Source organism: Cavia porcellus, unplaced genomic scaffold, assembly GCF_034190915.1.
Source record: "Cavia porcellus strain 051 isolate PalLab524CR breed Dunkin Hartley unplaced genomic scaffold, mCavPor4.1 scaffold_23, whole genome shotgun sequence".
Taxonomy (NCBI): domain Eukaryota; kingdom Metazoa; phylum Chordata; class Mammalia; order Rodentia; family Caviidae; genus Cavia; species Cavia porcellus.
The window spans coordinates 15124204-15151414 of record NW_026947506.1 but is presented as its reverse complement, the minus strand read 5'-3'; the positions used below and the strand labels follow the sequence as shown (position 1 = coordinate 15151414).

At 36.6% G+C, this 27211-nt stretch overlaps 1 protein-coding gene across 1 annotated transcript in view; it reads left to right on the top strand.

Moving 5' to 3' along the window:
* The first annotated feature begins 839 nt into the window (after positions 1-839).
* Positions 840-27211, top strand: part of LOC100731421 (zinc finger protein 709-like) — a 41895-nt gene continuing 15523 nt past the window's right edge. Inside the window, exon 1 of the mRNA XM_013143297.2 lies at positions 840-998. Within this exon, the coding sequence (XP_012998751.2) occupies positions 996-998 (3 nt within the window). The 5' untranslated portion in view covers positions 840-995. The remainder of the gene's footprint in view (positions 999-27211) is intronic.

Here is a 27211-nt window from a genome sequence, read left to right as displayed (position 1 = left end):
GAAGTTCAGACATATTGCAGCCTTGCAAGAGACAAGCACCTCTTGCTATGGTCCAGATCTCAAGACAAAAGGCAGAGCAAATACAATTGCATCCTATGCATCAACAGTCCAAATAGTTCTCTATCACCCTGAGGAAGTCAGGAGTCAGTATCTCAACACCTATAACATCAGCCAGTGCTGCTAAGTGTGCCCACTTACTAAGAGAGTCACTCTATTTGTTCCAAATCTAATCAATTTTATCTGAGCCATTAATCTTACTAGTTGATCACAGTTTTGTCTGGCCTTATGCCCACCTGGTGAGTTCCCATTTCCCCGCTCCTTGGACACACTTAACCTCATGATGTTACCGTACATAAATCCTTTAAAAAGAGCATTTTTGGCAATCCGCTCAAGATTCCTTCTCTATTTTTCAGACAGAATCTTTCAATGAATATATTCCACTATTAACCTCTGTTGTCCCTAAACTTAATTTTAGAGAGCAGGAACTCATACTTGACATACAGTAGGCTGGATGTTTCCTTCCCCTATAACAGAACCCTAAGAACACAATTGTGACCCATGCTCAAGAAGAGTGTTCACTGAGTCCTAAAAGAAAATAGCGTCAACTCCGAGATCTCAGAGTAAAGCCTTTAAGTGCAAGTGTTATTAAGCATACGAGATGAGATTAACATTTTATAAGATAACCTGGTTCAGAAGTCTCTGCATTACAGTCTTGGACCTGAGCCCCACTCTAGCAGGTAAAGATTTATTTCTCTTTTTCCCACTTTGCTCTTAGGGCGGGCAACAGAACAGAAGTCAATCAATGCAAAAAGGAGAATGCTGCATAAACTGTCCAATCAGAGGTGGCAAAGGGGAGGGCTCTTCCGGTGTCATGGCGCCAAAGTTCCTGCCCCTAGCACATTACGAAGAGTTCAGGAGCTGAATGGACTTTTTTCTGTGACCTCCAAAGCTACAACCTGTATAGCAGAGAGTCTAGGAGAGCCTCAAACTGCTCAATGGTAATGTTTGGGGACGGGAAGACTGAAGCGGGTCAATACCTGCAAGAGGTCTAGTTAGAATTGGACCAAACTAACTGTGGTGTCTTAAAGCCTGGAATATAGGTCAGAAGCACAGCGCCTTCCTGAAAAGTGAGATATCCTGAGTTGTAACCCTGGTACCAAAGGAAAAACAATCCCTAACTGTGGTTCCCGGGGTCCCCACGTTAGCTTCAGATTCTGATGTAATGTGAAATGGGTATTGATTTCATCTTTCTTCATTTTTCCCCTTGATGATAGAAGGGAAAGAAACTCACTACTTACTACAAACTTACTACTTACGCACAGTTCTTGGAACTGTGATATTTCTTGGTCTTTTTTTTTTTTTTTTTTTTTTTTTTTTTTTTGAGACAGGGTCTCTATGCGGTTCAGGCTGCCCTTAAGTTCACTTTGTAGCCAGGTTGGTCTTAGACTCGCAAAGATTCTTCTGCCTCAACCTTCTGAGTGCTGGGATTACAGGCTTGAGCCACCGTGTCTGGCTGAGAACTGCGATTTTTGTAGGGATTTTAGAACAGCAAAACCACAAGGTAAGGCGGGGGTGAGGGGGTAGGGGATGTGGCAACTAGCAATGCAGAGAAGCCTGAGGTGGGACAGGCAGAATTACAGTCAGTCGATAAAATTATGAGTTAATTGCTCAGGTAAAATTGAGTAAATTGAGATCCAATAGGGAAAGTTGCAAAGCAGAGGAGGGCCTTTGCTGTAGGGAGTTGGATTAGTAGCCTCTATCTGCCTCAAGGTGATTCTATTGAGACTATCAATCCCTGGTGTTTATATTAGGGTGTGGTTCTGTTTGTTTTGTCTATTGTTTTGAGATCTGGCCCACAGTGGAAAAAGTGTTTTTACTTTCATTGTTGCCAGATATCTGGTCTTCTGAACTGGCTCCATTGAGGCCTAGTCCTCTCCGACTCCTTATAATATTATTTTATTCAGCTGATTACAACATTGCTAGAACAAGACCAGTTTGGAATTCTCAGGACCTTTTTACCAATGTTACAATGCAAGTCTGAGTGCCCTCTTGAAAAACCCATTGCTACATTTCTATCTGCGCCATTTTGGGAAAAGCAGGAGTCTTGGGAAGATCCAGGCTTAGATGAAACTTGGAGTTGGATGCAGTGGTGGTGAGCTAGATCCCTGGTTTCATTCCTGTTAGCAGCACTGCTGGAGAATTTGAAGGTTATTAACATTTCTGATGCGGGTTCTCATTCTCACAACCCCAAATCAAACTTTTGTTTTTTAATCTTTGTGGAGATCTTCTAAATATCCATTACCTTTCTTCATTTTTAAACTCATATTAGATATTAAAAAATGTCCTGAGAATCCAAAAACGTGTGGTGATGTGCTGCAGTGGAGGAGAACATGCCTAACACCCAGTGAATTCCTGAGCTCTGTACAAAGCAATGCCAAAGAAATTTAAAATTTTAATTACTTAGCTGACAATTCCATTCACAATTAGTTTAAATGAGTTCTGCCACAGAGTTAGAATACTGAGGAAAATTTAGAGGAGATCAAATCTTAGCAAAGGAAGGAGAAGGTATACCTGCCAGAGACAATTTCCAGAAGCGCTATTAAACCCACATTGAGAGACATTGGGGCATGGAGAGATAATTGGGGCATTTACATGGGCATATATGTGTGATATGTGTAGGAGTGGAAAAGAACCAGGGCATAATTTCTGTATTAATGGCTATAGTTCTTGGCTAATTGTTACTTTTATTAAAATAAAAAAGGCTGCTTGTGATAGACTTTCAAATTAGCACTGGAGTAGGGGAGAAGCCTGAGAAATAGAAGTAGTGCAGTGTATCCTTGGTTAGGTAGTCAGACTTGTGTGCTTGCTTGTTCTGTGAGGTGGGCAAAGGTCACAGGCTTGAAGAAAGGAAGGGAATTTAGTAATAGTGAACTATGCCTTCTGCTGCTACTGAACAATTCATGAAATCTACTCTGAGGCAAAATCTGAAATGAGGAAACTGCCTGGCTTTGTTTTGCTTTGAAATTATTGTGGGTACCATAGCAGAAGTAGAATGGAATGTGGTATCCGCAGTGTGTCAAATATTTCCAGATGATCTTAATGATTAATTTATTAATTTATTTTTTGAGGCAGTATTTCACTTTGTAGTTAAGGCTGGCTTCAAATTCATAAAAAACTTCTTGCCTCAGCCTCATTAGAGCTGGGATGCAGATGTACACCACCCTGCTCTGCTTGTTTGTTTGCTGTTGTAGGGACTGAACTCTGGAAGTTTGCTCTAATCTGAGTTTTTAAATTTTCTAAAAAATTTTGAGAACTGATCTTTGAGTAGCTCTAAGTAGTGTGAATTTTTGATAGTGTTTGTAACTCATTTAATGTCATTATAATACATGTGTACCACTGTATCAGTTTAAGGTTGGGATGTTTTTATACACCATGATGTGCCAAGATTTGAATGCTTGGTAAAGTAAACATCAGTGATGTATGATAGTTCACACCTTTACTCTCAGCCACTTGGGGACTAGGACAAGTGATACAACAACTGCCTTGAAAAATTGAGCATGACCCTCTTTCAATACAAAATATGAATATTGGGATTTATCTCCAATAGATAGTAACTTGTTTAACATCACCTAGGCCCAGTAAAAACTTTTCTGAAAAATACAGGAAAATTATTTAATGGAAATTTTACTTTATTTCAGTTTTATTGTTTTTGTGCACTAGTGATGCATGGTATAATACTTGCTTATGATGGAGGACAGCAGTGATGAATCACTGCTTTTCAGCAACAGGACACTGATGCTGAACAACTAGTGACTGCAGTGGGCTATATTCAGTAAAGTTGGTGAGAATTTAGTATTTTATTATGAAATTTGGATAATGTTATCTATATATCCCCAAACTCAGATTAAGCATATGTGTTGAGCAGATTTAAAGAATCCAATGTGTAGAAGTACTGTTTGCTCAATTGGTTATATTCTTTCACATTCAACACATTTCATTTTCAATATCATTTCTTTCTAACATCATAGTCTTTCTAACTCCAGTACTGTCACTAGATTTATACTTTGAATTCCTCTTAAAGTCCTCTATAGAACATGATACTTAACTTGTGGTTTCTGTCTTTGAGTGCTGTGTTAACTGGGCTCTCCAAAAGCAATTGAATCAGAAGAATAACATGAGTAGTATTTGGAAAAAGGAACATTATGAATTTTGGTTGTTTTCTTTGCTTTGAGTGGTTTTCATGATGTTGATCCTTATAAGATGCCCCACTCTTTTCACACTGTCTGGCTTACATGACCCTAACAAGGGGATAGAGTAGAGATTTTCAGTGATCAGACATGAGCCTGAGCAGTTTCAACACAAACCACCAACCATTTTTCTGGCTGAAGATAAACACTTTATGAGTTCTAATTCATGCTGGTTTTGTTAACATTTCTAACTGTTTAACTTTGGGTAAACTGCCTTGCTATGCCAGTTTACCTGCTCATGTAAGCCCGTTTCATTTCTATAACATTCATAGGCTGAAGGCATGTTTGTCCAGTCCCATGACATCCAAGGCTCTCTCCCCTGAGCAGTGACATATATGTCTATGGGAAAAGAGATGACCAGAAACCTTAGTTACATGTTCCATAAGTCAAAAGAGACTGCCGTCTCTGAAATTCCCATGAGTTCTCTTGGCCTTCTCACTCTATATGGGTATACTGCAGGTGGCTATAGAAAGGGTGTGTCACACAGCTGAGATACAGCACCAGTTTCAGTTCATGGCAGAATTTAGTCTTTCTGAAAATTCCTGTGGCTGTCATTGTAAAGCGTGAAACAGTGGAGGCTGTTGTTGCTTTTCACACTAGTGACATCTGATGTGTAGTGCAGGTGATAAGGACAAGAGGAGGGCATACAAAAACAAGCAGAGTGTACTTTGGACAGACTCATTGAGCCTATGTTTGGGGTGCAGAGGTAGAAATGTGGCAGGTCTTGTGTCTTTGGTCATTCTTGTAACTGGTCATTCAGGAGCTGTGTCCACTGCATCTGCATCAGTCATTTTCATCAATGCTAATTCTGCACATGAGAAAACCTATAAATATGTTGCAACTTTTTTCTTGTAATCATGATATAGGTCATGAGGAATATTTAGAAGCATCTTAGGAGTGGCAGTCAAAGATGCTGAACAGTGTCACAGAAGAAATACAGACCTTTTTCGAAAGAAATCTTGGGCTTAAGTATCACTAGTACTGTGCTTGAGGAACCTGCTGCAGATAAATTGTCTTTCTATATTGTACAACTTATCATCTTGATTAGAATATACCCCATGGCTTCATGTACATTTTTTCACTGGCTATAGACCATAGATACAAATAAGCCCTCTACATGTGCTCTATTATTGAGTTGCACTCCAATCTCATGTATATATTTTAGTGGTCAAATTAGAATGTTTTAGATTGTTCATCCTGTATTTTAATTCTTTCAATATTACTTTTTGCATTTTTACACTGCTGTATGTAGATGTAATCCATCCCAGAGACTCCAGTGTTTGTTTCCATAGCATTTTACTTGCCTTTGCACAGTTATGGGAGTGCAGCTTTCTCCACTGATGTCACTGTTATAGGTGCCACAAAGAACATTCTCAGACTTGCTTCTGTGGAAGCAAGATTTGAAAAAATGCCTTGTGGGGCTGGGGATTTAGCTCAGCAGCATAAGCATCTGCCTTGCAAGCAGGCAGTCGTGAGTTTGATCCCTGGTACTGATAAAAAGGAAAAAGACAAAAAAAAGGAAAAAAAGAAAAAAAGAAAAAATGCCTTGAATGCTCAGAAGCCTCCTTACTAGTGCATGAGATTGTATTGTTTAAACTCTTACTGTACACTATCCACACTACCACTGCCAGTGAGCCTTAGTTTCTGTTTCTTATCACAGTCAAACTGGATCTTTTCTAATTTAACAAGTTTTATGGATTCATAATGAAATTTAATTGCTATTTTAAGCCTCCAGTTTTAGGCATTAATTTTTTCCAGTTCTTCTGCAAATTACTTTATAATACATACTCAGCTTTCCCTGTACATTTTGTGTGTGCTGACCTTGAGTGCTATTTACAGTTTCTATTCTTGTTTGATATAATGCAGCTTTATTATATTGATTTGGTTTTAATTAGCAATAAAATTATGCACAACACCAATTTTCCAGTTAGTCTTGTCTTTGGCAACGTATGTGCCCCTCTCTTTGTTCTCAGTTTTTACATCTTGTTTCTTACCATTCATGCACAGAAATTTTATCACTTTCATTTTCATTCTCTTTTCACTTTTTGTTTGTCTTGCTTTTTAATATGACACATGAATTTTTCTTTTATGGTAAATTGTATTATCTATGCTCTGATAAATTGAAGAACTGAACAAACTGCTTTGATAAATTGCAATAATGAACAAACAGCTTAATTATAATATAGTCACATTTTTGTGGTGTGTGGTGCTTAGGTTGAGCTCAGGAATTTCAAGCCTGGGAACCATGCTACATGCTACAGTGTGTTACATGCAAAGATGAGATTTTGCTAAGCAACGTTCTATCCTGGCTTTGAAACTCTCTATGTCCATATATTTGACTTTGTTTAAAAACATGTTGTCTGGACTTAGGTAAAGACTGCAACAACCTGGTGAGGTAAACTGCAGAGATTTCTTACCCATTTTTCTATTACCAAGACTACATTTCAGATTGTGGGCAGATGAGTCTATAATTTCTCATTCCAATGTTCTTATTGGTATGTTTTTGCTACACATAATAAATATATTCATCCTGGGTAATGAGTACATACGCAAGTGGCATCTTCATCTGTGTCCCAAAAGTTTCAAAGTAGGTTTTTACTGAGATATCCCATTTATAAGAAGAAAATTCTCATTGCCAGTTGAGTTGCTTGATAGTTTATTTCTTAACCCCCACAGCTGCCTATTCTATTTTCATATTTTTAATTTTGTGTATTCGTATTTATCTGCTATCTGTAATTATGAGATGATAATTGTTATAATTCTTATTTCTTTTAAAATAACCTTGATTATCCAGGCATAGTGTTAGACATCTGCATCTACCATTCAGGTAGCTGATCCAAACACATCTGTAATGCACCATTCAGGTAGCTGATCCAAGAGAATCAAATATTTTTTGTTTTTGTTTTTGTACTTTGAATTGAACTCAGTACCTTGTACTTGCTAGCAGGCACTGTGCCACTGAGGTGTTTCACTGGGCCCTGAGCATCAAATACTGATGGCCAACGTGTTTCACATTGTAAGCTCATTTCTCTAATATTAATATATCTATACTTTCATAATTGTTCCTTTTTAATTTTGTTTTCCTGTTACCTCTTTCTAGTTGTTACTGCCTTTATCTTTTCCAATACACTGATTTATTTTATTAATTCTTTTTGAGTTGTTTTGATAAAATGTCTTCTTAATTACATTTTAAAAACTTGTGTATTGGGGCTGGGGGTTTAGCTCAGCGGCATAAGTGCCTGCCTTGAAAGCAGGCAGTCGTGAGTTCGATCTCCGGTACCGATAAAAAGGAAAAAGACAAAAAAAAAAAAAAAAAAAAAACTTGTGTATTTAATTGACATCATTGTTTTCAAACCATATGTATCCTACAATCATGATTTAATTGTTATATTTTGATTTTATTATATTTACCATCTATTCATGCCTTTATTGTGGCAGCCATTATGTGGCGTCTTTGACTATATCCTTGTGTCTTTTCATTAAAATGTTAAAAGTAAGACAACTCTCTAGCTTCTTTCTGTAACCCATGAAAGCTTTCTGAGGTAATACCCCAGTAAATCTTGTAAAATAAATGCTTGAATGTTGTATCAAATTTAGTGGAAATGGACAGTCATGGAGAGAAAAACAATTTCTCTTGAGAGATTTTTGGCTTGTATGTAACCCTGCTTGATGTGTTCACGTTCTGAATATTTTACCATGTCAGAAGTGATGCATAGCATATGTGTTGCTTTCCAAATGCACAAGTGTCTCCTGATTGATGCTGATGCCCATAAATGAGGACACTATGGCATGCAACATTAAAAAAAAAAAAAAAAAAAAAAAAGCTCACGTATTTCTTTCAAATCAGAGTTGCTGTCCAGGAAAATGTGAGAACTGTATTGTCTCTTGTGTCTGATCATTTCCTGTTAATAAGCCTCAGGTTTTTCTACAGTTGTGTGAGGTTGACCAAATAACTACTGTTTGATATAAGATGATATTAAGTTTTTCTTTGGATCAAAGTTTCCAAACAACCAAACTGATACTTTGTTGCAAAAATAAATGTGTCTCTCTTGAGACCTGATCAAGTTTTTTCTGCAGCCTAATGTTATCACTTTTCACATAGTGAAGCCTATGAAAAACAAAAAGAAGTTGATTTAGAAGATTGTTGAAATTCTTCATCAATAGCAAATCATTACACTCTGGTTTTCATGGGGCAAAATAATTAGATATACGAGGAGCCACAATGATATGGCCTAATACCACCTGAACTCCATACCAGAGCCTGAAATACCAATGCTTTTGCAGCCCAGCCTCTGCACCTGGATTATCAGTAAAGTGAGAGCTCATTGAAGCAATCTTGGTTTTTATTAACCAATAGTTTGCGACTCACTCTTGAGTCTTTGACAGATTTTTGCTTCTGTCAGGATATATACTTGAGACTGTTTATTTCATCAAAAATTCATTAGCAGAGTGGTATAGAAGTGTCTTGAAATTTACAATTCTTGAAGTAAAAATCTCTGCCTATTCCACCTAGAATCTCCCATCAACTTCTAAATGGTGATGAAACCATGTACAGGGCTTGTATAGACAAAAATGGATTACATTTCTCTGCGACTTTCTGCCCCATCATGGTCTACATTCAGACAGTATTTAATGGAGGGTTCTCTCCATGCTCAGGATTTCCACATTCCTTTGTTTCAAACTGATTTCACTGCCATCAGTGTTGCTTTTAACTTTGCCTTGGGATTTTGATTGTCTATCTCAAGCATTTCTGAAAAAAAGTCATCTTTTTGTTGTAGTGATTAGTTTCTAGCTAATTTTTTTTCATGTTCCATAGCCACTTTCCCTTTTCTAGTGCATCAGGTTTTTTACTCACTGTTGGATTTGTGCTAATTAGATATGGAAATAATTGTACTTGCCTGGAGAGAACACACCCAATGAAGCATCTATGGGGAATAGGAGGATTGCACTGTTGAATGTGATTGTGTATATAGGAAGTGATTCCATCCTGTGGGCAAGAAGCAACTGAGTTACAGTACTAACAGAATAGTAAGGAGAACTCACAGGAAGAGGCCTAGTAAGAACAGAGAGTGTCTGGTTTCTGTCTTATTTGTCATGGGCCCCCACATAGAGTAGCAAACAGGAGAAGGGCAAAAAGAGAAAAATAAAGTGACTTCCTCTGAGGAGAAATGACACATTGTAACCTGGAAAAGGCAATCATCTATCTAGGTTTACAAAGAGTGGAGAATCAGAGACCGATGGGGAAACCAGATCAAACCAGAATAAACTGACCAAACAAAAATAAATGAAATAGCACAATTTTCAGGCACAGGGCAGGAAGGTGTTTTCTGGAATTTTGATCAGTTTGAAAATTGTTGGGGAGATTACTTGCACCTTCCATGAAGGGGAGAGGTCAGGTGGGTTTTTAGCTGGACACAGTTTAATCTGCAATGGTGAATACACTGCAGGCAGTGTTGCACATAGACCACCATTGGACTGTTATAGAAGACTCTGAAGGGTCCCTTCCTGTTTGCCTGAAGAGACCAGGAGTTAATCAAAGTCAGTTTATTAGCCTTGTTATCAAGGTAAGGCAAGTGTCAGAAGGCAGGAAAAGATTAACAGCACACTGCATTTCTTTTTTGATCTAATATAAACTTGGGAGATAATCTCTAATAGCACAGACCTCATCCCTGAATTCTGGTCCAGTCAGAAGCTCAAATCGATTTTACCAAGAGGATCTTGCAGGAGTGGCTTGAATTCTGAGGAAATTTATTGGACAGAGGGAACAAATCCTTGTGCCAATTTGAGGTGGCATTTAGGGTTTTTTTTGTTTTTTTGTTTGTCTTTTTCATTTTTATCAGTACCAGGGATCGAACTCGTAAGCGCCTGCTTGCAAGGCAGGTGCTTATGCCACCGAGCTAAATCCCCAGCCAGGCAGTTAGTTCTTTCTACCTCTCAAGATTATTGAGTCAGTTAGGGAGTGTGAAGTATCTTTTGTATGTCAAGTGACACATCTGGTACTCTGACTAAAGCAAGCAGGCCAGTATGTGATTGAATGCAGGTGAGTAGAGCAAGTCAGGAGAGTATATCATCTAGGAGACAATAAATGAGTGCTGAATCTTTCTTTGAACTGCAAGGAAAGCCTCTAACAAATCAGGAAAGATGTCAACCCAAAAGTTATGTCAAGTTTGATTCCAGGGCATGTGGATGAAATCAATCTGGCAATGTTGGGTTGGGAAAGGTCTTGTGCTTGAAGTGTGGGAAAAGAAGAGGTACTCAGGGAACTCTGAATCACAGTTACCTTGCAGACAAAGCATTGAGCTGTAATATTCAGAAGGGGGGGGATCATCATCATCATAAACCATTTTATGATAATGAAAAATCTCATAGACAGATGAAGAGATAGAGTAGGTGTGTGAGGCAGGGAACAGAGATCTTCCCTGAGCTAGGAATCACTTGTCTTTTGGGAGTTCTTTTGGTGTTATTGATGACCAGAAGGTGAGCAGGCTAGAGTGAAGCAGAGAAGGGCAAAGTGTATGCCTTTTGTAGTGTGGGAGGAGAGATCAGCCGCCTCCTTGGTGGTTTTATCTGCAAAGCTGTTTCTACTGCCTATGGGATCTGAAAATCCTGGTGTCCTTTAAAATAAACCACAGCCACCCATATTGACAGGAGCGCTGACTGGAGAATGGCCTTAAAGTATGGAGCATTGCTGATTGAAGACCCTGAGAGGTGCCAAAACCTTGAAGTTGGCTATGAGTACCTGAGGCATACTGGTCAATATAATTTGCTCCTAATAAATCATCTTTCAGTTGTGAGTTGGGCTTAACATTAGTGTATCTGTGGAGGGCCTCAGTTAAACACCCCAGAATTAAAGGATAAATTTCTTACTCGTCCTGGGCAACTTCTCTTATCTTTTTATTACTGACTGCTACTCATATGCCTTCTGCTTCCATGAATTAAATGAATAATCATTTCCTTGTGGTTTTTTGGCCATCATCTCTAGTCAGACATTGTCAGTCCCAGTTTCTATCAGGTACTGCAACTTTACCCATGGCCCTGATATTGTTTCGCACATATAGTTTGGTGGTCATGGTATGTGCTGTGCCTCATATGTGGGCCATCTATTTAGCACTGCTGCAATTAGAAAATACTACATGAAGATCTGTTCAAGCCAGTACAAATGTTATAACCAAAGCCTGAAAGTGATCCCTGAATCCATTAGGGTCTGCATCTATTTAGCACTGCAGCAATTAGAAAATAGTACATGAAGATCTGTTCAAGCCAGTACACATGTTATAACCAAAGCCTGAAAGTGATCCCTGAATCCATTAGGGTCTGATTGTTCTATGTGACACCATTGGTACATGGCACAACTTACTGTGCAAGATCCATGTAATATTGTGTCTTCACATAGGACCACAAAAACCTGCACATATTGTATTTCTCTCCATTCTTCCTTAGCTTACAAAACAGATTAAGCTGAAATAGTGCACAAAAGTCATGTTGCCATTCAGATTCCTTGTCTTTCCACCTTCTAACTCGTGCATATCCGTATTTGATTCTCTGCAAAGAACAATCCTCCATTTCTGATTCTCAAATCCTCACCTTCAAAATGGCCACATTTTCCACTATCCATCTTAAAAATTATGATTGAGAGACATACGCCTAAGCTACCCATGATGACCCAGACAGGTGCACTTCACAACTTAAAGAACACCCATTTGAACTTCTAATGATGTGTCTTTTTTACTTCGTGCTCACGGCTCATGAAGAAATATATAATGGGCTAGACCTGTTTGTCTCTAAGGCTGAAAGAACTCAAAACACATCTTCAGACACATTCCCATCATTGAAAATGAACATTGATTACATATCAATAAAAGGGATATGAGAATGGTTTCTTTCACTTATAAGTGTGGATTAGAGTTGCATGTACTTAATTTACAAAAAGTTGCAGTTCACTGTTTTATGGCTTAATAATACTCCATTGTTAGAAAACAATATTTATCCATTCCTTACTTGTTGGACATTTGGCTTGTTTTCAAATTCTACTATTGCAAATTGTGCTACGGAAAGCACGGATGCATACATTTCACTATGTATGATGTTATTAATTTTTCTGGGAAAATGCCCAGAAGAGAAATAACTGGGTCAAATGGGATTATTAGTACTAGTTTTTGAAAGAAAAGACCACTCTGATTTCCACAAAGGTTGTACTAGTCTGTAGTCTTACCAACAGTGAAGAAGGATGCTTTTTCCCCACAGTCCTTCCAACTTTTATAGTTAACTGACTTCAATATAAGAACCAATTTTTCTGGGCTGACATGGAATCTCATGGTTGTTTTAATTCACATCTTTAGAAAGGTCAGAGATTCTTTGCCAAATGTAATTGTTTGCTCTTTGTATTTCTACTTCTGAGAATTGTATATTCATCTCAGGTGCTTTCTTATGGATTGGATTGCTAAATTTCAGAGGCTGACTTTTAAGTTCTTTGTATATTCTCACTAATAATCCTTTGACTAAGGAAGCACCAAAAATATTTTCCAAGATTCTAGGTTTTCTTTTGACAATCCATTGTTTCTCTTGCTTGAAAAGCTTGTTAGTAAAATAAAATCCCATTGGTTGAGTGATAGTTCTTATGCAATCAGCTTTATTCTTAAAACCTTGTCTACACCATTATCTTTAAGAGTTTTACTGATTGTATATTCCAGCAGATTCAATGTTTCAATATTTGGATCTTTAATCCATCTCAAATATATTAGTGTGTGATGTGATATATGAATCCAATTTAGGCATTGGCATGTGCCAACATATGTTTACCAGCAATGATTGATAAAGAGGCTTTCTTTCCAGTGAATACATTAGGAAATAGTGTCAAAGATAAAGTGACTGAGTATGCTTGCAGTTGTTTCAGCATCTTGTCATCTCTTCCATTGATCCTCAGTTGTCTGGTTTTTTTTTTTTTTTTTTTTTTTTTTTTTTTTTTTTTTGTAGTGCCATGCTGTTGTTAATCGTAGTACTTTTATAATATAATTTCAGTTTGATGCTCCATGCTTGCCTTTGCTACCCAGAAAAGCATTTGCTTTTCTATGTCTCTTTTGGCTCCAAGTAAATTAAAGAATAGTTTTGTCTAATTTATTGATGTATGTGGTTGAAAGTTTGATCAAAATTGTATTACATCTGTTTAAGTTTTGAAACTTTGGCCACTTTCACTATATTGGTTCTTCCTGTCTAAGATCAAGGAATATCTTTTTATTTTCTGATATCCTTTTCAACATTATTTTTCAGAGTACAATGATTTTCAATGTAGGGATCTCTTACATCCTTGTGAAATCATTGGATGGACTTCTAGGTGTTTCATTTATTTAAATAATACAATAAAAAGTGTTATTTGCCTAATTTCTCTCGCAGTGGGACTTTTTATTCATGTACAGGAAGGCTATCCACTTTTGCATGTTGTTTTTATATCCAGCTGCACTGCCAAATTTTCTGATTAAATGCAACAGTCTTTTATTGGCATTTTTGGCTCTTCTGTATAAAGGATCATGTGATACACAAATAATGATACTTTACCATCTGTCTTTCATATTATTATTTTTTTATTTGCTTCTCTTGCCTAATTTCTCTGGCTAAGGTTTCCAGAATTATGTTGAATTAAGAGTGGAGAGAGTGGGTATCCTCTTACACCTGAATCTGTCTTATGAATTTGTTTTCTTTCCTATCTTGGGCACTCAAAAGTTGCATCATTTTGTTAAGTTACTCTACTTAATATTGTTATCTGTCTCTACTCCAGAATCACTAAACATGGTTTTGATTGTGCCTACAATTTCTTCAGGTATCTGTACATTATTTCTGATGTTTTAGCCTCTTTCAATTGCTTTGTTGTTACCACTGGGTGGCAGTCAGATTGTCCCAGGTCTTTGGCCCATGAATTTGCCTTTGGTAAGTTCATTGTCTGAGGTTTCATCTCATTTATGTTTTCTCATTTTTGTTTCTATTTTTTAAGTTTATTTCCTGGTTGAATGCTTGTAAATTGCCTATAGTGAGTTATTTTATTGCTAGTATTGAAACCACTTATGCAATGAGAATACGTCTTCCATGTGTAGCTGGTTAGGAGGTTTTCATTCCATGTTAACATTCTCTCTCTTCAGTGTTGGAATATTGAGATGTTCTTATATGTTCATCCTGTGCTAAGTTTCTCTGGTACTGTCCCACAGTGCCTTCCAAGAATCCTAGTAAATCTCAGTCTTGGAACAGCATGAACAACAGCCAAATGAAACAGCTATGCCACTCCCAGCTAAAGGAGAACCACCACACAAAGCATTGCCAGTAAACATGTCCTAGAAATTGATAAACTGAAGCAACCATATCTCTACCACCTTGAACTCCATGAAAATGATTTGTTGTTATATAACAAAATCTAAAAAGAACCAGAAATTGATATGCAGTGCATACATCATCATTATGCCAATTTTACAATAAGGGATTGAAATTTAATAGGAATTAGAGAAACAGAGTGTAGAATATGAGGAAGAGATTAGAAATAAAGCTAAAAGACTAAGGAATGTCTTAATTTGGAATACATGTGCAGAAGACAGGGGAAAGAAAAGAATGAAAAGACAAACAGAAAAACAACCACAGAAAGATTAAAAACCACTTTCACACTCATATAGAAATAAAATAAAACAATGGAGGGGAACAAGTAAAAATCCTCTTCCAAATTTGTCTATGCTGTCATTATTAAGTAATGTGTGAAGACAGAGTCCAGATCTGTGTTGATCTATCCCAACAATCCAGCAGTAACTTTTTTTAAAATTTTATTTAAAAGGAAAAAGAGAAAAAACAAAACAAAACAAAGTGGTATAAGGGTACAAGTAATACAGACTACAAAAAAGAAACAGTAAGAAATCACCAGTTAATAGATTACACATTGTCATCTTAGAGATAGTTGTTCAAATCACAGTATCAAAGCATACAAAGTAGACATTCAAACAGTGAGACTGCCAACAGTTGTGTTCAATGGTCCAACCAAAAATATTAATATGGTCATCTATTTAACACCCCTAAACTCACTTGCAGTTGTGTCCTTTAGAGCACTTTTTTTCCTTCTCTTTTTTACAACAAATACACATTTTGGGTTTATTACTCCTTAGTTCTTATTGCTTTTTTTTTTTTTTTTTGAAGAGAATAAAGTCAAATATGGCAAAACAAAGCTGTCAGTCAAAACCAAGAATAGACATAATCCAGCAGTAACATTATGTCTGAGTAGTAGATAATCTCAGCATGTTTACATCTTTATTTCCCTTGGAGTTTAGGTTGTATTCTGGAGGATGGTACCAAGAACAGAACTCTTCAGGCTGGAGCAGTCACTGACCCTTCTCTGGTCTGAAGCTTAGCTGGGAGCCCCTAGATGTGCCAGTCTCTTGTTCTAAGTTCTGAAGTTACTTGGGCCTTCTACAAAATGGCTCCTGGCCAGTTGCTCTCTTGTGCAAAATGCCTGAGGCCTCAGCACTCACCTACACACAACACACTCCTCCACATCCACTGCTCCTCTCCACTGTTGCATCTCTCCATTGAGGCTTCTGGCACTGCCAGCAGTCCTCATGTATAACCAGGCCTGAACCACTCCAATGTGCTGAGTCCCAACTCATGGAGAGGGTTCTGCTGGCTACCTTCTTTGTTGAAGTTTCTCTTTTCACTCTATCTGTAGGCTCCATTTCTAACTTCCTATCCTTCCTGGCAGGTGGCAACCCACTTCCCTTTTCTTGTCTTCCTTGTATTGCTTTGTTCCAGTGTGTGGAGAGCCACTCTCAGAGATAGTCTTTCTCTGTTGTTTGCCACTATGCCATCTTCTTGACAATCTCAGGCAGCAAGTTTTACTGAGCTATTGTACACTTACCTAGATGAACTTGTAAACCTGGTGTGTACTGTATTTTACACATGCAGCACTTCTCAGTGCAGACTACTAACTCTAGTTCAATCACGGGGCCACCATGAGTAGCAAAGTGACTACGTTAGCACAGGGCAGCTCAACCAGTCTCTGTTAAGTCCCTAATTCCACAGCAAGATCATCAGGGCACAAGTGTATGGGGTCCTTTTTTACACTTTAAAATACCTGTGTGATGTTGATAACATCTAGGAATTCTGAAAAAAAAAATAGAAATAGCAGAAGCAATAAGTCTTAGCTTTTGAACAATTTCTAAGCTTGTACAATTTCATGGTGAAATCAACAATACTGAAAGAAGTAAAACTAAAAAACTTTCCATTAGAATGTTTAGAATGCCAAGAAATTTGGAAGAAGAATTACTATGTTAGGAAGAAAGAAATGAAATAATCTTGCAAATGGCAGTTTTCCAAAAGGAACTGCATATTAGGTGGTAACTGATGCTCTCTTTCAAGTAAATGTAAATATCCACAAGGAAATAGACACAATTATGTTATTTGAAAATGTTTTTAAAGAGACATGGGTGCCGTGTCTCACATTATTATTACAGAGTTGGTTAGTATGTAGAAAGTTTTGGAGCAATGACATGCTTTGTGTGGTAGCTCTTTCATAAGAGTGTTAGCCATAGGTATTACACTAATCTCAAGCCTGTTTCAAATGTCCTATTGTTCCAGAGATAGTTTTGTACCTTAACAGATTTACAAATGCTTTGTCTCTTATGCACAGTATATGTGACCCAGGGTGCAATTCAGTAGTAGCAAACATCAGTTTGAAGATAGTTTCCTTGTTACACAATAGAATCTGTGCCAAAAGATTGATTCTTGTATTTTTCTCTGGGGTTGGATAGCCTTGGTATTGTCTTTTAATGTTTACATCTTTGCAGATATGATTATATAGAAATATTTGCCTTTGAAATCTTTTCTGTGGTTATTTCCACCACATTTGCATTATTAAAATAGTGGCCTGGTTGGCTTTCTGTAGTTATGTACTGCATATTTGAATTGTATTTTGTTCAATACACTTTTTCCTTTAAGATCCATCATTTCCTCTTCTCATATATATTTCTCATGAGTGTACATTTGATTTGTTTCGTGTGATAAATGTCAAAATGCAAACCTTCCTGATTTTCATTGTTTAGAGGTAAGTGATTTTGTCACTTTCACCTTGATAGTCATTTCATTAATTTGTATGATTATCTGTGCAACAAGTCACATAACTGTTAGTCTAATGTGACTCAACCATGGAGACAATGAATACATACTTTTCAGATTTTATTTTTTTTAATTTTTTATTTTAAAGAGATTAAGACAAGAGGACATAACAAAGCAGATCAGATCAGAACAATAGAAGTAACACAACATTTCACCACAAGACAACCCATAATTAATAGTAAGTACCATAGTGTCTCTTTCTTTGAAATTGTTGAGGATAGCTTTATATATGGTAGTATCAAGCATAACAAAACAGTATAAAACCATTCAAGAAAATAAAAGCATTACAGGGCTTTCAGAACCAAATAGCAGAGAATGAACAATGGCTACTATATTATCTCATTTACCATGGAAAATCTGTTTATACTATCACACATAATAATATCCAACAAGATATAACAGGATAAAACCAAAGGTTCCAGAAAAACAAAACCATAGTAGGACTTCAGAGGAAGATGATACTAAATAAGGTCTGACTATTCTAATGTCTTCTTTTCTTTAAAATAGCTGTTTATACTATCACAGATAATAAAATCAAACATTCCAGGATAAAAACATTCCAGCTAATGAATGCAGGCATTATAAGTCTTCAGAGTAATGTAATGGGGAGCCATGATTACCATAAACTCTTATGTACTCTTACCATGTCTTAATAGACTATTTGATATTTATACATGTGAGTTTGATTTATTTCACTTATGAGTATGGTCTCAAGTTGTGTATTTTTATTTATATCTAAATGTGATCATTCTTTATAGCTGAGTAGTATTCCATTGTATAAAAATAGCACAGCTTTTCTATCCATTCCTCAGTTGATGAACATTTAGGTTGTTTCGAAGATCTGGCTATTACAAATTGTGCTGCTATAAATATGGGTGCACATATATCACTGTGGTATGATGATTTCAGTTCTTCTGGGAACATGCTTAGAAGTGGAATAGCTGGAACAAATGAGACTTCCAATCCCAGCTTTCTGAGAAAACTCCACACTGCACCAGTCTGCACTCCCACCAACTTTGCAGGAGAGTTCCTTTTTCCCCACAGCCTCTCCAGCATTTGTTGTTGGTAGTTTTCTTGATCCTGGCCATTCTTTCAGGAATGAAATGGAATCTCAGTCTGGTTTTAATTTACATTTCTCTGAGTAATGATGATGAACATTTTTTCATGTATTTATTTGCCTTTTGTTTTTCTTCATGTGAGAACTGTGTGTTCATGACAAATGCCCGTTTTGGGGTTGCATCTTTGAATTTCAGGGGTCTGTTTTTTTTTTTTAATTCTTTATATGTTTTAGTCAGAAGTCCTCTGTCTGAGGGACAGTTTACTAAGATTTTTTCCCAGTTTGTGGTTTTCTTTTCACTATGCTGGAGATTTCTTTGGACATGCAGAAACTTTTTAATAAGACATAATCCCAGCTATTGATTCTGGGAGTCATTTCCTGTGTGGTTTGATTCCTGTTCATGAACTCTTTACCTACCCCTATGTCTTCAAGATTTTACCTAATTTGTCTTCCAACAGATTTACTGTTTCTGTTTTAATATTCAGCTCTTTGATCCATTTAGATTTTAGTTTAGTATATGGCAATAGGTATGGGTCTAGTTTTAGGTTTTGGCATATGCAGAGCCAGTTTTTCCACACCATTTATTATAGAGACTGTCATTCTTCCAGTGAACATGTTTGGCCCCTTTATCAAGGATAAAGTGGGTGAGTGTGTACCTTCTAATCTATTCCATTGATCTTTGACTCTGTTTTGATTCCTGTGCCAAGTTGAGTTTATTACACTTGTTTTGTAGTATAACTTCAAGTCAGGGATTGTGATGCCTCCTGCCTTGCCTTTGCTGCTTAGAAGTGCTTTTGCTATTCTAGGTCTTTTCTTGTTCCAGATGAATTTTAGAATTCATTTCTCTAGATCTATGAGATATATTGATGGTGTTTTCATTGAGTTTGCATTGAATCTGTATCACAGTTTTGGGAGAATGGCCATTTTTATGATATATAGCGTTCCTATCCATGAGCAAGGGATGTCTTTCCATTTCCTGAAATCATCTTCAATTTCTTTTTTAAGGGCATTATAATTTTCCCTATGTAGATCTTTTGCTACTTTTGTGAGATTACTTCCTAAGTATTTCTTTTTTGGGATGTTATTTTGAAGGGTGTGTCATCTTTTATTTCTTTCTCAGTGATTTTGTTGTTAGTGTACAGAAATGCTATGGATTTTTGAATATTGATTTTGTATGCAGCTACATTCCTGAATTTATTTATTATATCTAGGAGTCTTTCAATGGAGTTTTGAGGGTCTTCTATGTAGAGTTATCATATAATGTGCAAATAATGATAATTTAACTTCCTCTTTTCTATCTTTACCCCTTTTATTTCTCTCTCTTGTCTTACTCCTCTGGCTAGTATTTGCAGTACTATGTTAAATAGGAGAGGTGATAAGGATATCCTTGTCTTGTGCCTGATTTTAAGGTAAAGGCCTTCAGTTTTTGATCATATAATATGATGCTGGCTGTAGGTTTGTCATAGATAGCCTTTGTCATATTGAGGTAAAGACCATCTGTAATATTCTTATCATGGAATGCGTGTTGGACCTTATCAAAAGCTTTTTCTGCATCTATGGAGATGATTATGTGATTCTTACTTTTGGCTTTATTGATATGGTGAATTATTTATGTATGTTGAACCATCCCTGCATGCCTGGCATGAATCCCACTTGGTCATGGTGTATAACATTCTTCATGATTTGCTACATCCTATTTGCCAGTATTTTATTGAGGATTTTTTCATCTGTGTTCATTAGGGAGATTGGTCTATAGTTCTCTTTTTTAGTTGGGTCTTTCTCAGGTTTTGATATTGGAGTAATATTTTCTTCAAGGAATGTTTTAGGAAGAATTGCTTCCCTTTTGATTTCATTAAAGAGTTTGAGGAGTGTCGGCAGTAAGTCTTCTGGGTATTTCTTGTAGAATAATGCAGTGAATCCGTCTTGCCTGGGCTCTTAGTAGGTAAGGACTTCATTACAATGTCAATTTCATGAGTAGAAATTGGGTTATTCAGCAGTTTTACAGCTTCTTGACCAAGCTTTGCTACATTATATGTTTCTAGAAATCTGTCCATTTCTTCTATATTATTGTACATATGAGAGTAGAAGTTTTTGAAATAGGTGTTGATGATCTTCTGTATTTCCACAGAGTCTATAGTGATTTTGCCTTTTCCATTCCTTATTGTATGAATTTGAGCTGGTTCTTTCCTCTTTTTAATAAGGTTGGCTATGGGCTTATCAATTTTATTTATTCTTTCAAAGAACTAACTCTGATTCATTGATTTTTTTTTTTTGATTTTGTTTTCTTAGTCTCTGTTGTATTAATTTCTGCTCTGATTTTTATAATTTCCTCCCTTTTGGCTTTGAGCTTGCCTTGCCCTTGTTTTTCTAGATGTTTGAAGTGTAGCAACAGATTGTTTACTTGTATTCATTCTGTTTTCCTGATGTGGGAGCTCAGTGCAGTAAATTTTCCTCTGAGGATTTCTTTCATTGCATCCCACATATTCAGGTAAGTTGTATTTGTATTTTCATTTGCTTTTAGGTATTGTTTAATTTCTTCTTTAATTTCCTCTGTGAACCACTGAATGCTCAAGTGTGTATTATTCAATTTCCATGTTTTTTTGGGGGGGGGATTTGCAGTTTCTTTTATCATTAATGTCTAGTTTCATGGCACTATGATCCGATAACATGCATGAGATAATTTGAATTCTTTTGCATTGATTTAAATATGTTCTGTGATCTAGTATATGGTCTATTTCAGAGAATGTCCCATGAGCTACTGAGAAGAATGTATATTCTGATGTTGTTAGATGGAACACTCTGTATATGTCTACAAAGTCTATTTGTTCAGAGTTGTGATTGAGTTCTGTTATTTCTTTGCTGATTTTCTGTCTGGTTGATCTGTCTCTTGGTGTTAATGGTGTGTTAAAGTCTCCTGTTATAGGGGGCTGGAGATTTAGCTCAGCGGCATAAGTGCCTGCCTTGTAAGCAGGCAGTCGTGAGTTCGATCCCCGGTACCGGTAAAAATGAAAAAGACAAAAAAAAAAAAAAGTCTCCTGTTATAATTGTGTTATTGCTAATTTGATTTTTCATTTCTATTAATACTTTCATTGTATAGCTCATTGCTCGGGAATTTGGTGCATATATGTTTAAGTTTGTTGTCTCTTCCTCTTGAGATTTTCCCCTAACCGGTATGCAGTGACCTTGTTTATCTCTTAGGATGTTTCTTGGTTTGAAGTTCATATTATCTGCAACTAAAATAGCTATCCCCACTTTTGTTTCGGCTCCTGTTGCATGAAGTATTGTTTTCCATCCTTTAACTTTCAGTCTGTGAGTTTTCTTTTGAGGTAAATGTGTTTCTTCCAGGCAGCATATGGTTCGATGTTTTTTAATCCATTCTGCCAGTCTGTTTCTTTTAATTGGTGAATTGAGACCATTTACATTAGTGGTTTTAATTGTTATATATTGGTTTATTGTTGACATGTTATCATTCTGCTGTTGCATCTTTATCTTTCCATTCTGTTTGTCTCCCTTGTGTAGTGGTTTTTTCCTAAATGTATCTAAACTGTCTTTCATTAGTCTTTGCAGGGTTGGCTTGCTGATCATGCCATTTTTCAGCTGTTCTTTGTCATAGAAGTATCTTATTTCTCCATCAATTTTGAAGGACAGTTTTTTAGGGTACATCAGTCTAGGTTGGAAATCACTTTCCTTTAGGATCTGGAATACTTCACTCCATACTCTTCTTGACTCCATTGTTTGTGTTCAGAATTCTGCTGTGATTCTGATAGGCTTTCCTTGATAGGTGATCTGTCTTTTGTCAGCTTTTAGTATTTTATAGTTATGTTGGATTTTTGGGATGGTGATTTTTATATGGCTGGGTGTAGTTTTATTTTTGTCATGGCTATTTGGAGTTCTACATGCTCCATTTCAGTTTCCATTCTCATGTTTTGGAAATTGTCAGCTATAAATTCTGTGAATGGCCTTTTGATATCATTTGTGTTCTTCCCTTCTTTTTCATTTATCCCTGTTAAACTTGTGTTGTTTTTCTTTGCATCATCTTGAGCTGTCAAATTTTTACTTCCTGATTTCTTACTTGTAAAATATCTTGCCTTTCCTGTTCACTAGTGGAATCTTGTCTTCAAGGTCTGAAATTCTATCTTCACTTTCATTTTGTCTGTTTTGACAACTTTCGATGGAATTTTTGATTCCCTGTATATCTCTTTGCATCTGCTTCATGTATTCTGTTTGTTTCTTAAATTGTTCATCCAAGGATTCTATCTTTTTGTTGTGTTCCTCTAATTTTTTAACTGTGTCTTCTTTAGATGTGTTCAGCATCTCTTTCATTATTTTTATCATTTCTTCTTCTTACTGGGAGAGTATTTCTAGTTTGAATTCCTTTAAAGATTCTGGGAGTTGCTTCTTTATTTCAGTTGCTATTACAGGTATTTCAGGGACATGGCATATATTTTCTTCTATGTACATGGCTCGTAGGCTTTCTTGGGATGGGCTGGTGGTTTCAGATTGCATTTTGGCCCTTCATTTTATCATTTTCCTATATTTCTGTGTTTCAAGTGTTTTTCTAAGGCTTCTCCTGGATGTGTTGGAAATAATCTTGTATGCCCTAGGCGCCCCTGGTACTAAAAGGATGTTGCTGTGTGTTGTCCATTCAGGCCTTTATGCCTTCCCATGCTTCTTTCAGTGTCCCAGGTAGCTGGGCAGGCACCTACCCATTGTGGATGATGGGCTAAAGCTCTCCCAGGGCAAAGACCAATGGCCTGGAGCTCAATTCACCTGCTCTCAACTCCTGTAATTGAAGAAAGTCACTGGGGGTAATCTACTCAGGCTAAAAACCTCCCAAGACCAGTGTAGTGTGGCTGGGCTATAGGCAGATCCTTCAGCTCTGGGAGCAATGATCCTAACACAATGTCCTGGGCTCTGGATGGCATGCAGACTCACCCCAGCCAACGGCTGAGTTTCCTGGTTCCTGGTTCCAGAGAAAGGTTGCTGGGCATGTCCTGGGCAGGCCTTTGAGTTCTGGGAGTGATGATCTTTACACAGTTTCCCAGGCTCTGGATGGCACAGGATCTCACCCCAACCACCAGCTGAGTTTCTGGGTTCCCAGTCCGGAGAAGGTCCACATTTCAGATTTGGAGACCATGTGTTTGTTATGTGATCCCTGTACTTTATCTGGTTAAGACGTTTTACTTAAGATTCTCTTCTGTAGAAACCTTTGAGAAATAATGAATAGAAATTGAGTTATAGAAAATAATATTTATACTAATATTCAAATAATCAGATGAGGGTTTTCTTTGTTTTTTGTAATTAATATCTTAAGTTTCTAATGGTGAGACATGCTTATCTTTGATGAACAGCATTTGCAAATGTGTAGTATCTTTCCGAGATGTTTACATTTCCTACACTATAAGAAGCTTGCTGTTTTTAATGAGTAACAAAAAATCAGAATTTAAAAATGTAAATCTTTGCATTTTAAATTACCAATACAAGACAGACTCTTTTGCAATGCATTTTATAAATGTGTTCAAATATCATTCCTAGAATATGTGCACTGTTTTATCATCCCATTTATCATCCCTGTTCATCAATTCCTATTGGGAAGGACTTCAGAACTTCATTTCCCTATTAATAAAATGCACCTAGTTGCTACATATAGGCTTCAGTTTTTAATATCCTCTATTGCCATGGGAAATGTTAGGAAATTTATTTGTAAATAGATGTTTTGAAAGACTCTTAAGTTGTAGCACCTTGTGCAGTTACATACAGCTAGGATGCCATTTGAGCTGCCCCAGCAGCCAAAATTCTTACTTGTGCATCTTCATTTCATTTTAGATCTCAGCAACTACCACAGTAACACTTGTTTAGACATACTTTACCCAGACTCATTTCATTTTCTTTGGCTTTTTAGCTTTCTTGTGGCAGGTCCAGCCAGTGTTCCTGGTGCTACACTTGCTGATGTTCATGTTCACACTGTTAATGAAGGCACTGTGTAAAATGTATGCTACACACGTTATGTACTTACTGTATAGTTTCTGTACCTCAGAAATTATGTTCAGTGTGATAATGAAACACTTTCAACCTGCTGTGCTCCTACAACTGTGTCACATGTGTGGCATACACTAATTGCATGTTCTTCCCCATTTTCATACAATCAACCTTATCGATGGTTATGGATTCAGCCCACTGTCTTTAACTTTACATTCCCTGTGTTAAAATCTGTGCCCTTGCACTTGTAATCATGATTGTATTGTGGCTTTATACTAGCATATAGTCATTCTATGAAAGTCTCATGCACTCACAGATGGGAATTTTGGGAGGTGACCATCTCTTGGATGCCATGGATACATGATGTTTGATTTTCCATAGCTGTGTATGATTTCAGGAGGTAACAAGCTGATGAAAGAGGTGAGTCACTGTGGATATGAACTATATCAGTATATCTCTCCTCCTCCTTTGATGACCTTTTCCTTCCCTGTGCCATGCCATGTACAAATATCCTGTTTTCCATTTCCTCCTACCAAGCCACCCTGCCTTGAATTTATCAAGCTATGGACTGAAAATTCTTCATTTTCATTTTGAAGAGAATGAAAGGAAATGAGGCAAAACAAATAGAGTCAATCAAAACAATAGAATGGACATAGTACATGACTTTAAATGAAAAACAAGCTGATCTATAATGGCTACTGTAATGCCTCTTTTTATCTTTCAAAGAATTGCCTGTATCATCAAGCATAATAAATCAAACAAAACCATACAGAACAAAACCAATTAAAACAAAACAAAGGAGACATTATAGGACTTCAACAGAAGATAATAGTCAAATAAAAATGGTATCATAGTATATCTTTTCTTCAAAGTAGTTGCCTATACTTTCAGACTAGGTACTATCAAACAAAACAGAATAGAGTAAAATCAGTCAAAGCAAAACAATGAAAGCAATGCAGGTTTTCAAATGAAGCTGATAGGAAATCAAAAATGGTTATCATAATATATCCTGCTATCTATGGAACAGCTATCCATGCTATCAAATCTAATAAAAGTAGCAAACTGAAACAAAATGAAACCAAACTAAACTGAGCAATGAAAACAATAGCTTCAAATCATGATAACAGAACATAAATCATAACTCACAGAACAGATTAACAGTGGCCACTGCCTTCCCTTTTTAGACAATTCCTTCACTTCCAATTTCACAGGATGTATTATTCATTTTGGATCCCACTAACTCCTTTAGCTTTTATATGAGTGGGGTAACCTAATATTCACCTAAGTGATTGTAAAACTTTTTACCACTGATCATGATGTCAAGTTGTATCCATTTACTTACAAGAGCCACAAGGTTATCTTTCTTTATGGCTGAGTAGTTTTCCATTGTATAAACATGTCTCATCTTTAACTTTCAGTCTATATACTCCCTTTTTTGGTTAAATGTATTTCTTATATAAAGCATATTCATGGGTCATGTCTCTGAATCTGCTATGCCTGGGTTTGTTTTTATTGGTGATTTGAGGCCATCTATATTAAATTAAGGCCAACCTTTTTTGCCTCATCTCTGGCATGTTGTTTTTCTGCCAGTGTTTGTTTACTTTTTCCATATATTTCACTGTCTATCCATTCAGTGAATACCCTTGGCACTGTTCCTGAATTCCTGGCCTATTTTTGCTCTCTCTAGAATGAATGTCCTTCATTATTTTTTGTAGGGTTGGTTTGTTGGTCATGAATTGTTTTAGTTATTCCTTGTAATGAGAATATCTTGTTTATCCATTTATTTTGAAAGATAATTTTGCAGGGTACTTCCACCTGGATTGGACATTATTTTCTTTCAGGACTTAGAATACTTTACTCCCAGAATTGATGGTATGTGTTGAGAAGTCTGTCATGAGTCCTATGGGTTTTCCTTTGTATATGATCTGTTTCTTTTTCTGATGGCTTTTAATATTCTGTTCTTGTGTTGAGTTTCTGGAATCTTGATTATTATATAACTGGGTATAGATTTCTTTTGGTTATAGTTTGCTGGAGTTCTGTATGTCTCACTTATTTGAGTATCATTTCCTTCCTATGCTTGGGTAGTGTTCTTTAATAATTATTGCTGTAAAAAGGATTTGTATTTCATTTGTGTGTACACCTACATTTTCCCTCACATTTTTTTCTTAAATTATACATCTTTGTGTCATCTTGTAGCCTTTGTATTTCTACTTCCTGATTCTTTGTTATTTTAAAGAGATCTTTCCTTTCAAGAACGCAAGCTGAAAATCTGTCTTCAGGGTTTGATAGTCTATTTTTAGTTACTTTCAAGCAGTTTGCCAGGTTTTAATTTTCTGATTATCTCTTTGAATGTTTCATGTATCCTGTCTTTTTTATATTCTTTATTGAAGTTTTCCCTCATTTTTCTATTCTCCTCTACTCTTGCATCTGTGTCTTCTTTAGATGTGCTTAGCATTTCTTTTATTACATTTCTCATTTCTTCTTTCCTTGAGATAATATTTCTGTTCTAATTTATTTTATAGTCTCTTGAAGTTGGTTGTTTATTCAGTTATTGCTACTTCAGAAACTTCAGGAGTGTTACTCCCTGTCTCTTCTGTGTTTACATCTCCTTGACCAGTACTGCTTGGGTGGGAGGCCAGAGACTGCCTTTTGTTTTTTCCTTTTCTTATGTTTCTGGTTTCTTCTGTAAAAGTGGGTAGTAGGGTCCCTGGCTCTTCCTGTGCTGTGTACAATTTCTCTGAAGCAAGGCTATTTGCTTTTTCCAGCCCATGTGGGCTAGGGGTATTGATGGTGA